A 12,844-nucleotide genomic window follows, 5' to 3' on the forward strand; every position below is an offset into this window, starting at 1 on the left:
TACCCCTGTCACATGGTACAGTCCTCAAGAAAAGGTCAATGGGAAAAGGAGCAGAAGACCTCAGTAAAGACTTAGTGGTGAAAAGCAGGCTGCAACCCTGCAGGAAGGTAACTGGAGTTAGCCTAGCAACCTACTCATAACATGTGTGATAGATATGGCATTGGGAGGTTCCTGCCTCTGAGATAGACATGTTGGCAAATGGCACAGCATACTTGTTTTACAACGATTTTGCATTTATGTAGATCAAAGCTTAATAAGTGTTTATAGTTGCTTGATCACACTCTCCCACGGTCTCCTAACTTGAGGCTAGACCATAAGATAACAGCAGAGGGGAGGAACATATAATTCACATTCAGACTCCTAGTTTCCAGGGAAAAGCCTGCTTCTTCTTTAAGTTCACACCTCAATAATCCGGAAATGCAGGGTGCCCAGAGAAATGTATGAGGAGTGCCCGATACAGCTTTGTTGTGCATGAGGTATATACGCCCAATTGCTGTCATCTACCATTTGCCAGCCTTCACCTTCAGCCTGCCTGTTGCTGAGTGCCTGGAGTAATTATCCTTGAATTACAATCTAGTAATCTTTTTCATAGTGCTGAAATCTTTGTCTGGGTCCAATAGAAGCAGGACTAGCCTACCAGGCTCAAATGTGCTATAGTTGCAGACCTAAGTGTGCCATCTAAAGGGCATGGAGTCCAAATAATCGGTAAACATTGTGCCATATGCAACATAACAAAAACTCAGTTCCAACCCAGGTGTAAACATCTGCAAGAAGATGTGCAGCAGACTACCGGCCTCAAACTCTATTACCAGGTCTGGAGAAAGCCTTGGAGTGAGCCACTTCTTTGAGGTTATTTTCCATTTGTATGAAATGACTTTGTGCATCCAGCAAAAATTTCTCTCAGTAAGGCACTGTAATGAAGAGGGCTGTGGAAAATAGTCCCATTAGAAGTGGAAAGGTACACCACCAACCATGCTCGCCACAAAAAGAGATAAAATGTTTTCTAAAATGCCAAAAGATTATCCTCCTCAACGTAGTTGATGTTGTGACCTGGGAGCTGCAAGGTTGTAGTAGTGACTGTCCTTAAACCTTAGACAGTCCACCTTCCCTGTAACCACATCTGGTTTCTTCCAGTTGTAAAATATCCAATTTTAAGAAGGTCCATAGTCTTTCAATGTCTACTTGTCCCATAACTAAAATCATGGTGTCCATATGGATCATTATTCCAGTGTTAATTGACCTCAGTGCTGCTGTCGGAGGTCGAGAAGCCTATTTGTAGGACCAAGGCGTGATGGAGAGATTCATGTGCACATTGTACCAGACAGTCCCCGCGTCCTCCCTCATTCCACATTCTCTTGACTGAGCGTGTCCAAAGATGATTTGATTGAATGATGACTCAGCGTATTCCAAGATTTGATAGACCAGTTATCCCATCATCTGACACAAATGGAGGGATGTGATAACCTTTCTTGATTAAAAAGCATGTTGACTAGGAATCCCCTGAGGTGTAGCGCAGATCGCATTATGGTTTCTCTTTGCGACATCTATTTCATTTTATTGTTGGGCAACCTTCGCCTGTGTAGAAGTGAATGGTACATTTAATCGTTATGAAACAGCCATTGCTTTAAATGGTCTAGGTGACTCACATTGTTCACCTTTTCAGACTATCTCAATAATTTCTCAACTAAATCAAATCAAATGATAGTTTATAGAGCGCAACTACTCATCTGGAAGGGTCTCATGGCACTAGGGGGGTTTGTTCGCTTCAGGTGAAGACCCAGGTTTTGAGGTTCTTTCTGAATTGAGGTTGCAGTGGTGACTGCCTGAGGTGCAGGGGCAGGGTGTTCCAACTCTTTGCCTTGAGGTAGAGGATCTTCCACCAACTGAGGTCTTCAATATGCAGGGTATGGTTGCTAGTGCTTGTTGAGTGGAGAGGTCTGGTGAGGGAGTAGAAGGTGATGCAGTGGTTGAGGTAGGTGGATCCTAAGTCATGGAGGGCCTTGTAAGCGTGTATGAGGAGCTTGAAGTTAATTATTTTCTTGATAGGAAGCCAGTGGAGGTCTCCTTGGTGATTGGAGATCTGTTCTCGGTGGGGAATGTCCAGGATGAGTCTGGCGGAGGCGGTTTGAATGTGCTGCAGTTTCTTCAGGTTTTTCTGGGTGGTACCGGCGTAGAGGGCATTGCCATAGACAAGTCTGCTGGTAACCAGGGCAGAGGTTACAGTTTTGCGGCAGTCCTTTGGGATCCATTTGTAGATCTTCCAGAGAAGTCGGAGTCTGGAAAGTAGGAGGATGCATATGAGTTGACTTCGAGGGTCATGGTGAGTGATGAGTCTAGGATGAAGCCGAGCGTGCATGCACTAATGCTCTCATTCCTCTTTCACTGGCTTGTGGTAGTTCTTCGATGGTAATGCTTCTTTTAAAGAATTTTCTGTGTTGAGGATTCTGCTGGCACCTAAAAATGTGGTCATTTTTTTCCAAACTACTGTGTAACAGAAACCTTGTTCTGTCATGCCCGCCTCTGATTATTGGTGACAGGTTATTATTCATACATTTTGAGTGCTCCACAGAATACTTTTTATATGACCGCCTCTGATTAAGCCTGCTTCCCTTTCTGTTATGGCAAGAAGATAAGTTCCAATGCCTTTCACAGAAATGGCACAGTTCAGATTTTCAAAGAAATTGGGGTGCAGTCAGCTAATATGACCTCTTCTACTATGTGCTTTGCAGTTCATAAGAAACCTTTGGATCTCTATGCCAGGAACTGAAGTGATGTGAACACTTCTGTTGGCCCTGTTTGGAAGCATCTGCTTTGTCCTCTAACAGAGAAGCAGTTATGAGTATCTTCAGTGTTCCCTTATTTGTAGAATCCAGCAACTGAGCAACAATGTGTAGCTGGGATGCCAGGATACCTTAATAGTGTGCTGTTTATACTGGGAGAGCCTATAGAATCACATCCTAGAAGATTCTGATGGAAAATCATGTCTTAGTGTGCACATTACTGTTGTCGCAAAGAACAACAGCATCCTTGTTTGACGTGTGGAAAAAGTAGCTTGAAATCTAAGCTTGTCTCTCGCTAACAAATACTAATGATGTCTATCCCAAGATTTTAAATAGGACCCAAGCCCCATCTAACACTCAAGTTGCTTGTTTCCAAGCAGCAGAGGAGTAGCTTGAAAAAAAATGGATTGACATTTACGACTGTCAATAGATTTTCCTCAAGGGCTAAAATTTTACCTGAGCATGTGGAATTAGTCCACACAAGCTGTCTGGTTGTGAAATAACTATTTTGAACTTTACAGTAGGCTTAGAAGCGCACCCATTGCTTACCATTAGTTTGCTTTATTTCCATTACTTTCCATTGTTTCCTTCTGATTGAATGACTTTGTCCTCTTTTTCCTATTTCTGTCTCTCCCCTGGAACATAGCCTCTTTATGGCCTTTTTGATTGGCGGACTTGTATCCTTTCACTGCTTACATTTAGGGAACAAAGATTTTCTTTTTCGTTCAGCACTCCATGACCATGCATGTGTTTTTATTTTTTTTATCTACCTCCCTCTTGTACCTCTTCCCCATTCAAATATCCTTCCCCCGCACTCTATTGTTCCCTGCCTCTCCCAGCTTGTCTGTAAAGGAACAGGGTTATTTTCTTACTGGGGAATGGCTGAAGAGAAGAAATTGATTTGTTTTTTCTACATATGACATGAAAGCACAAACTTTTACACAAAAGTCTTTTATGGCACCGGAGGAAGGACTGTCTAGTTCACTCACTCAGTTGGCATCTGAGTCAGAAGATGAACTTAGCATTACACTTCTCTTGGAGGAACCATACATATGCTGCAAAGGCTACTGCAGAATACCAGATTGCGGAATCCTGTGGAAAGGAAATTAGTCTCCAACGAGTGTTGTCATTTACATTCTGACATTAATTATGTTGAGAGTTTCCAAATTGAAAAGTATTTGAAAAATAAACTATGCCAGTTATAATGATTGAAAATAATGAATTCAGTGAGGAATGTTGAGATATCGTAACATATTAGTTCCTTTTTCTCCTGTATTTTGAAATGTATTCTTTTTTTTTTAAACAATACTTTACACTATTTTACAAACATTGGCTAAGAGAATCGTGTACACCTACACTGATTAAAGAGGTTTCACAAACGGAAGCAGTTTTGAACTTGCCGTTGAGTATGCTTTGGACGGCTTTTAAAGATCTTATAAAGAAGAAAAAAGCTCAAAAATAAGAGATGCCATGCCTTGTGATATTTAAGTCTAGACAAATGGAGAACAATTGGTATGTCTTCATGTTATTCCAACTTTTTACCCTCATTTCTGCAGACAAGTGTAGATCGTTTGTGTTTGAGAAATGCAGCAGTTTTACTGATACATGCTGAGGAGCAATTTGTATTTGATCCTGCATGCTTTTTCTTTCTCACGTGTCAAGTTACTGACATTGGTTAATTATTTTTCAGCTCCCATACCTTTTAGAAAGAAGGAAAAACAAGAAAAAGACCGAGATGACTTTGGGACGGACAGGTTCTTGCTGCAAGGTTTGTAGGGGATTATTTATTTATTTGTATTTTTTTTATAAAAAGGCTTTTAATATTTTGAATTCATATTTCACAAAAATGGAGGAAAAGGACTCGGAACAAGTGAGGACTTAAAGGCTTTACAAAGCAAGTAGATCAGCGGGATTTAGTTTACAAAAGTGAAAAATTGACTACTTGTACAGCCCATAACGTTTTGTATTTTGGAATGCTACCACTGACTTATATGTATATCCCTGTTTTGCATGCTGTGCCTACACTACCCAATTCACTAAGTTGAGTTAAATTCTTTGCCCAGAGCAGATAGGAACTGCAACTGTCTGGTTGATATCAGTTGTTTGGCCTTTTCTAAGTTTCTTAGTGAGGAAGCATTATGTTCGTAGCCCATGTTGCTGTAGATACATATGCTCTGGATACCTCTGACATTTACTGTTGAGCTTGGATGTTACTCTTGTTTTTCTCCAAGTAACTTTGAGTCATAGGTACCAACTCCCACCCTTTTTCTGCCACTGGGTCCAGATGTGATCAGGAATGACTCAAATACCAATGCGTTCCATGCAGCTTTTTTAGGCCTACCTGCTCCACTCTTTGAGACTCACAACTTAGTTAACAAGCACTGCTCAGTAAGCCTCTGTTCATGGGTTCTCTCAACAGGAACACTGCACTACTTTACCTGTTGTGACCATTTGGCCCTTGTGGCCTACTCCACCTTTGACGATCTTTGCAGACCTTGCCCTGGAGAATGCGACTGAAGGGGTTGATTGAATGTACACCCTTCCAGTTATTTCCAAGGTGCAATACGAAGAACCCCTGGGCGCGGACTAGCACGGTGTTTGCAACCTCAGCATTTTCCCCCCAAACAAAGATGTCCCGTGAGTTCTGTCTCGCATTTCTGTCCTAGAAGACCTTGAGGTACCGAAAGGAATGGCATTGGCCTCTCTTGGAAAAAAAGGAGCAGCAGTCTTACTCTGAGTCTCCCGACACTTTTGGTTTCAGAAAGAAAGACAGGCCCCTTGGGATCCCATTGGCACAGTTGACACCCAGTCATGAGATGATGTCCTTGAGCACTTCCAAGGAGGCCCCCAGCATTGAAGCAGAAGGGCCCTGGACCAAGAAGACACTGAGGAGCATGAGTTTCCCTCTAGCACAGCAAAGTCGGGGGGTGAAACCCTACTGACTTGAGTGTCCCAATACCAAGTTAGAGTATTTCTTCTATTGGAGTCTGGCTTCGAGCTCAGAACAAACCAGCTTCCGACCCACTTCTGACCTCGGGCCCCTGGTCGACATAGAGAGAACGCTTTGATGCTGAGAAAGTTCCCAGCAAGGGCATCAAGCCTTTAACTCGTCATCGAAGCCACAACTCCACCCCCTCCATTCTGAAGGGCCAGAAGTCTCCTCCTCCTGAGCTAAGATCAACACAGAGAGCACCTCTGAGACAGAGCACTGTGTCACCACTGAGGGGGGCGCCCTCAATGCTGAGGTTGCAGGAATTTTAACTTTTATCCTATAATGGTGGAATAGCTTGATACATGAAAAAGCGGCTCTTCATGCTTCCCTTGGCTGGCAAAATGACTGTTAAAACTCTCCCAGGAAAGCCTCATCCACGTTGCCCACAATTCCTAAGAAATGGAAGGTAAACTTCAGAGCAGGAGCTTGGCTTCCACTCACAGAAACATCTGGTGCCTAAAGTGCACAAAGACAATGCTATAAGCCCTCCACCCCCACCTCCCACACACAGGCAGTGTCACCATCGTTTTCACCAACAAGTCAGTGAGCTCATATTCTAACTCAGTCAGTCCACTTGTGGACTGAAACCAATACCATCAGCCTGTTGGAGCTTTTAATTGCGATGTCAAGTCGGTGGATGAACCATACCTGGATAATCCATCCCTTACAAGGTGCCGCCCACTACCATAAAGTTGACATACATGTCTTAGAAAAGAACCACAACTTTTTGGTTGCGACCCTCTCCCAGACAAAATGATCCCTTCACTTCCTGCCTCTAGTCAGTTATGGTGAAGTAGGCACCAGATATTTTTAAAGATCTCAGTCTCGGCAACAGTGGTCATGCCTTTAGTCTAGAAGAAGTTTAAGCCCTTCTTCCAATGGCACACTTTACATTTGTGGCCGTTCCACACTTACTCCTTAGTGATACACACAGGAAAAAACTAGGCTTCAGCTGAAGCCGCAAGAGATCTCTACTTGCCGGCAAGAAGAGTAAGTGCCTTGATGCCACTGACTGAATTAATTATTTTTGGCACCTTCAAGCCCTTTTGATGCCAAACAATATTCAGTTATATGTTAAACCTCCAGAAATAGGAGTATGCCAAAAAAGCTAAAAGCTCAAGTTGCCTGCTTTCTGCCTGCCAAACAGTAGCAAAAGAAAGTAAGTTTGAACAAGCATTGATAAAGTTTTTTCTTTCTGAGTTTGAATTTAGATTTCTTTTTTAGTTAAAACAACATTTCATGTAGAATTAATTGTCTAACCAGCTTCTTACTTCCGTTGTAGGATGAACTTGCTACAGGTAACTCGTTAGATGTTTAGTGGATTAGTTCATATCAAATTACATAGTCGGATAGCTCTTGAACTTGAGGCTTTATGTGCTGAGAAATTATAATTACAAACATATCCCTCATTACTTTAGGCCTTCTTGCTGCAGAAGCAAACATCAAAGTGCTGCTTTCAGGATTTTCACCTGTACATTGGTTACAATCTAATGGCTTAATCCAAATTTTTCTTTCCCTGCCTTTGTCTCTCTTCTCTTTTTTTATGTGTGCACTTCTCTGGCTAAACATGTACCTGTGATCCTGCTGTGTTTGAGAAAAGGAAAAGGCATTATACAGGAGATAAATAGAGACTTAAGGAGAACAGTATAGGTAGGGACGAGAAGTAGAGATGATGTAGAAATGTGAGATAGGAAGAGATGTAAATAGATAAAGGCAAGATAGCTAGAAGGAAGGATAAAGAGGTAAAAAGAGGAAGATGTAGTTATGGAAAATGAGATAAGGTTTTAGAGTACCGTAGAGAGGTAGCTAGAGATACAGGGGAGGAAATGCTGAGAGTAGGAGTAATGTGCTCCAAGAGGTGAGGTAAAGAGAGCTAGTGCAGAAAAAGAGGTGAGTTTGAAAAAGGTAAATAATGGGAGCTGTACATAGGAATATATTTTTTAGAGAGGTGAAGGAAAGGAAAACCGAGGAAGAACAGGAGAAGAGGAGAGGTGGGATAGTGAACTGGTGGTGAGGTAAATGGAGAGGATGGGTAGTGCAAGAGCGATGAAGGAGGTGAGGTAGTGTGGGAAAATATGAGGCAGAGAGGTGAGTGACGTAGAGTGGGAAAGAACGTGGTCATGTAGTAAAGACATGGAGAGAAGGGAGGTCAATATGGAGATGAGGTTACGTGAAAAGTGAAGTACACGAATAAAAGGCTGAGGGCAAAAGGGAAATGAGCAATGAGAGATAGGTGTGGTAGAGTGAAGGGATTGAGTCATAGCTACAGATGTAGGCATGAGAGTGATATAGTGAGGAACGAGAGTGAGGAGGATAAAGATAGTTGAGTTTATTGGGGCTGATCAGGGAGAGATTTGAAGTAGACAAAAGTAAGTTAGAGGAAGCCAAGCTAAGTAGAATATGAAGGTACATAGAGAAATAGACAAATTGCAAGAGGGTTAAGGCTAGTTATGCCCATTAAGGGGAAGATGTATTATTGTTTAGCTACAGACGTTTCTGCGCTGCACATAGGGGTGAAAGCAGTGCAGTATCATATGTTTGTGGCATGTGTAGCTGTAGATGTACATGCTGCGCAGACTTCTGCCATCTGGCGTTGGGCTCAGACATGTGCAACTTGTTTTTGTTCTAAGAAGTCTTTTCGAGTCAGGAGGTATGGTGAATCCACCTTTCGTAGGTAATGTGCATGGGTATCAGCTACATAGTTAGATTGCTTTTCCTCTGCTGTTGGATTCAGACATGTATTTTGGAGCTCCGGTTTAACGCCACATGTTCTTGCTGGGCCTTCAATGCCATCCCTCGTCGGTCCGGACAGTTCCAGTGTTAGTCTGTCTCCACTATCGAGTATTGCTTCGGTGGCGTCTCACGTCTGACAAACTCTTTCAATGGGGCTTCTGCTCCCCTCAACTCTCATCACTTTGTCAGCCGAGCATGTCCACATGATTGAACTGCCCAACTTGCCAATCCAAGTACCCCAGGATGCTCTTGCACTAAGTCTGTAACTTGTGCCTGTCCCCGGACCGCTTAGAAAGATTCTGTGGGGCATGTTTTTGTTCCAAAACAAAAGACACTTTGGATCCGAACGGCATGTTGCATTGCCTGGGCTTCAATGGCATGGAGCAGAGGACACTATGGACATCTTTGACGAAAGATTATGGGAGAGCTTGGTGGGGGCGGAGATATGAAGGGGGGCAGGGGTGTGGGTGAAGCGGGTTGGGGGGAAGCTCTGCAGCAGCCGGGCTAGTGGTGCAGAAATTCTAATGACTCTCTTGTTGGAGGATGCTTACCCGGAGTCTGATGTCAAAGCTAAAGAGCCCTGCTGGCTTAACGCCCTTTGCTGAGGAACACATCCAATTTAAATTGATTACATATAGCGGCTGTGGCTGCTACCTACAGAATAGGCAGCACACTTTGCTCTTCAGAGTATCAGTCATTGAGGCCCTCATGCAAGGACCTAAACTGCTTATCCCTCCCTGGGCGTCTCCTGGTCTGGTGTGGAATCTTAGCAGTATACTTACTAGGCTCATGCGACCTCCTTTTGAGCCACTCCGCTCTTGCCAGCTGCAGTTTCTCATGACCTTTCCCCAAGGTGGTCTCTAGCTTCCACCTTAGTTGGACTATTGAGGTGCCAGTCTTCTTTTCACATCCAGAGTCTGTAGCTGAGCATTCTTTACATCCCTTAGATGTCAAGAGGGTGTTAATGTACTACTTTGACGGAACAAAACCCTTTTGTAAGTCGCAACAGCTATTTGTGTTCTACTCTCTCACACATGCCATTTCCAAGGCAGCGGTTGTAGTTTGGCTTGTCAAGTGTATTCAAATTTGTTACACAAAAGCCAAAAGTTACCTGCCTGACCCTCCTAGACCCTATTACACTTGCAAGAAAGGGGCGTCTACAGCTTTCCTAGGGAACATAACATTAGCTGACATCTGTAAAGCAGCTCTTTGGTCCACTCCTCACACTTTTATTAAGCACGACTGTGCGGATGTCCTGGCTACACAACAAGCTAGAGTTGGCCAGGCTGTTCTGCGAACACTGTTCCAGTCTTCTGCAGTATCTACGGGCTAAGCAACTGCCTTTGGGAGGACTGTTTTACAGTCTATACACAGCATGTGTTTCTACAGCTAGACGTGCAACAAACACAAATTGTTACTTACCCTGTAGGCATCTGGTTGGCATGTAGTGCTGTAAGTTCACATGCATCCACCCTCCTGCACAGTCACCTAGAGTCTTTTGCAGATGATCTTATCTTAATCCTTTACTTCTCAGGGTCATCTTTACTGTATCTCTCTGCTCCATCTACATCTTTGCCCTCCATGTGGAAAACAATGTAGCTATGGAGTTGATGCGCATTACCTATGATAGATGGAGTCCCCACACCTCATGACTTGATTCTTCTTCGAACACAAACAACTTAGACATGTCCAAGGCCCAACACTAGATGGCATGATTATGCTCAGCGTGTTAATCTAACAGCACTACATGCCACAAACAGATGCTTACAGGGTAAGTAACATTTTACTTTTTAAAAATGGCCTACTGATGTCTCCTACCCTTGCCCCAATTTTTCAGGTTTTGCCCCGATTGGTTGGACCAAGAACAGTGACCACTGGTTAGAGAAATTGCAAGCATTCCTCCCATTACCTTTTGTGTGTTTGATTTAGCACTGAAGTGGCATAAATATGGCCAAACATGGGTCCTGTGCTCACTGTGCCATTGGACTCAAGCTATATGTGACTTATAAGTCCTAATCAGGGCAAAACCGGTCCTAAGCTTCCTGTGTTCAATTTCAGGGAATACCTGGCAATTCAGGCTGGACTGTTCCTGTTGGAGCAGGGTTAAGACTGATTTGCATAAGGCTGGGTCCAGAGTGAAATAGTATTTTGAGAAAAAGAACAACAAGTTGGTATTCTGCCCCCGAGTGATTGCCAGTGGTTGTCAAATTGTAGGCATTCCTCCCATCACTCTGTTTGATTTTGTCATCTATACCAGAGTTGTCCATCATGTAATCTCTTTTATATTTTCCTAATTATCCATGAGCATAAATATTCCTGCCTGTATGTAGGACCTTGGAACAGCTTGTTAATTTTAAGATTTTCACATTAAAAAGGCTTTTGAACAGAGCATTACCACAGGGGCCAACATTTTCTATCTTTCTAATCATGATCTCTGGATAGTGTTTGACGTCACTCAGTATATTTAACCTCAGCTGCTGTTTCCTATATTTCTGTCCATTTGGGCTGTTTGTTAATTTTCCTGAAAGTGAGTGTTTCTTGTATCTGTCATTTCACCAAATGTTTCATTTCATTGACTTTCTGACAGAGGAAAAAGTCCTGTAAAGACAATCACAATATATGTAAATTGCCTGTGGTGTTTTATTCCATTGATGGTTGCTATTTGCCTGGAGATAAGTTATTGCAGGGTACAGACAGATGCTCCTTTAAGTCCTAAGCTGTGGCTTTGAGGAAACAGTTCAGTATCTTCCACTTGTTTCAGCCCAGCCCAGGCCCCAAGAATGGTGAAATTGGAGGAGGTGAAGTCCAGTGCTTACTCTTGAAGCATTTAGTTTTAAGGGCTTCAGTGGCTTCCTGCCAAATGTCTATGTTCTCAGTCACCCAGGCATAAATTGTTTATATACTAAGCTTTGTTGTGAGTATACATAAGAGGTAGCCTCTGCTCCCACACATAGAGCTGTGGAAGAGAAGGAAAACCCGATCTCCAGTGCAAACAGAACATGGCTCTGCTTTTGAGGAACCATGGAGGTCTGATTCCACTGAGGAACAAATGGTGGCAAGGCCATTGGAATAGTCAGATTTCAGAGGTTGTCCTCCTCAGATACCATGAAGACCAGTTCAGGAACCTTAACTGAATGGAAAGCAAGGGACAGATTTAGAAGTAGGCATGTAGATTCACCTAGTCACCCACACAGAGCTACTTTCACGTTGCACATGTGCCTTCACGTGCTGGACCAGGACAGCAATCCTGTCTGTGGTTGGTACTTTCCTAAAATTCCAAACTTTCTAATAGAGACTTCATGCAAGGAATTACCTCTTTTTGTAGGGTCCTGGCCAAGTGTTTCGACTGATGCTGCAGATTTTTTGACTCTGGGGATGCACTGCGGTCTGCTAATCAGACCACCGTTCCAGTGCCCTGTCCCTAAATGTGTATGTCCAATTGGCTATACCCAATTGGAAAGTTAAATTGTACCCTGTGCATGTAAGTTAGAGAGGTACCCCAGGGTTTGCAGCACTGATTGTGCCACCCTGGAGGTCCCTCACATAAAATGAGTCCCCTAGTCTGCAACTGCAGGCTTGTAGAGCAGTCTTGCAATGCTTGCCTGACTTTGCCATTGAAAGCAATGACAAAGCCACCGCTTCCCCTGTACGTCTGTGTAAGACCCGCCTCTGGCAAGCCTGCCGAGCCCTAAAGGGAGAGTATAACATATGGCACAGGCAGGACATGTATTTTACGTGACCTGACATTAAAACTTGAGAGAGAGTCGATTTTACTGTGGAAAGACTTTGTGGACCAATTGGCAATTACAGGGTGAGACGATGACTCCTGAATGTTGCAACCAAAGTGGGCCCTCCAAGGTATCAAACAGCTGCTTCATTGTTGAGGTAGATAGACTGGCATGGGGAACAGAGAGGGGGGGAAACCAGTTGCCAAACTGTTTTCCCAGGGCATGTAGCCCTGAGTTAGCCACACCCCAGGGGTGAGCAAGGGAGGTCTGAACACCAAGAGAAGGGTCTTGCCATCTTGGGAGTGGGCAGAATTGTGCATCTTCGGATAGCCAGATGCCACACTCCACCGGAAGTGGTCATTAGGTGGGTGGGAACGTGGTAGCCCATTGGCTTCCAACCTCATCGTTCCCTCATGGCATTTTCTGAGCATAAGATGGGCACCCCTGCCACCCAGACCTCAGCTCTCGATCGGCTTAGAAGAAGGACTGAAGGAGTGCTGACCTGCTGCACTGAGGGACCAGCAAAGAGAGACCCTACCTGCGAGGATTGCACCTGCAGGCTAGGGGAGAGAGGGACTGTGCCTGCTGTGTCCTGCTCAGGAAGAAAGAAG

At 43.8% G+C, this 12,844-nt stretch overlaps 1 protein-coding gene across 13 annotated transcripts in view; it reads left to right on the top strand.

Moving 5' to 3' along the window:
* Window positions 1-12,844, top strand: part of GAPVD1 (GTPase activating protein and VPS9 domains 1) — a 418,483-nt gene that overhangs the window by 273,517 nt on the left and 132,122 nt on the right. For all 13 annotated transcript variants that reach the window (XM_069241756.1, XM_069241749.1, XM_069241751.1 and 10 more), the window contains one exon: window positions 4,471-4,548. In XM_069241756.1, coding sequence (XP_069097857.1) covers window positions 4,471-4,548 — 78 coding nt within the window. The remainder of the gene's footprint in view (window positions 1-4,470; window positions 4,549-12,844) is intronic.

The sequence above is a fragment of the Pleurodeles waltl genome, chromosome 6 (assembly GCF_031143425.1).
Source record: "Pleurodeles waltl isolate 20211129_DDA chromosome 6, aPleWal1.hap1.20221129, whole genome shotgun sequence".
Taxonomy (NCBI): Eukaryota; Metazoa; Chordata; class Amphibia; order Caudata; family Salamandridae; genus Pleurodeles; species Pleurodeles waltl.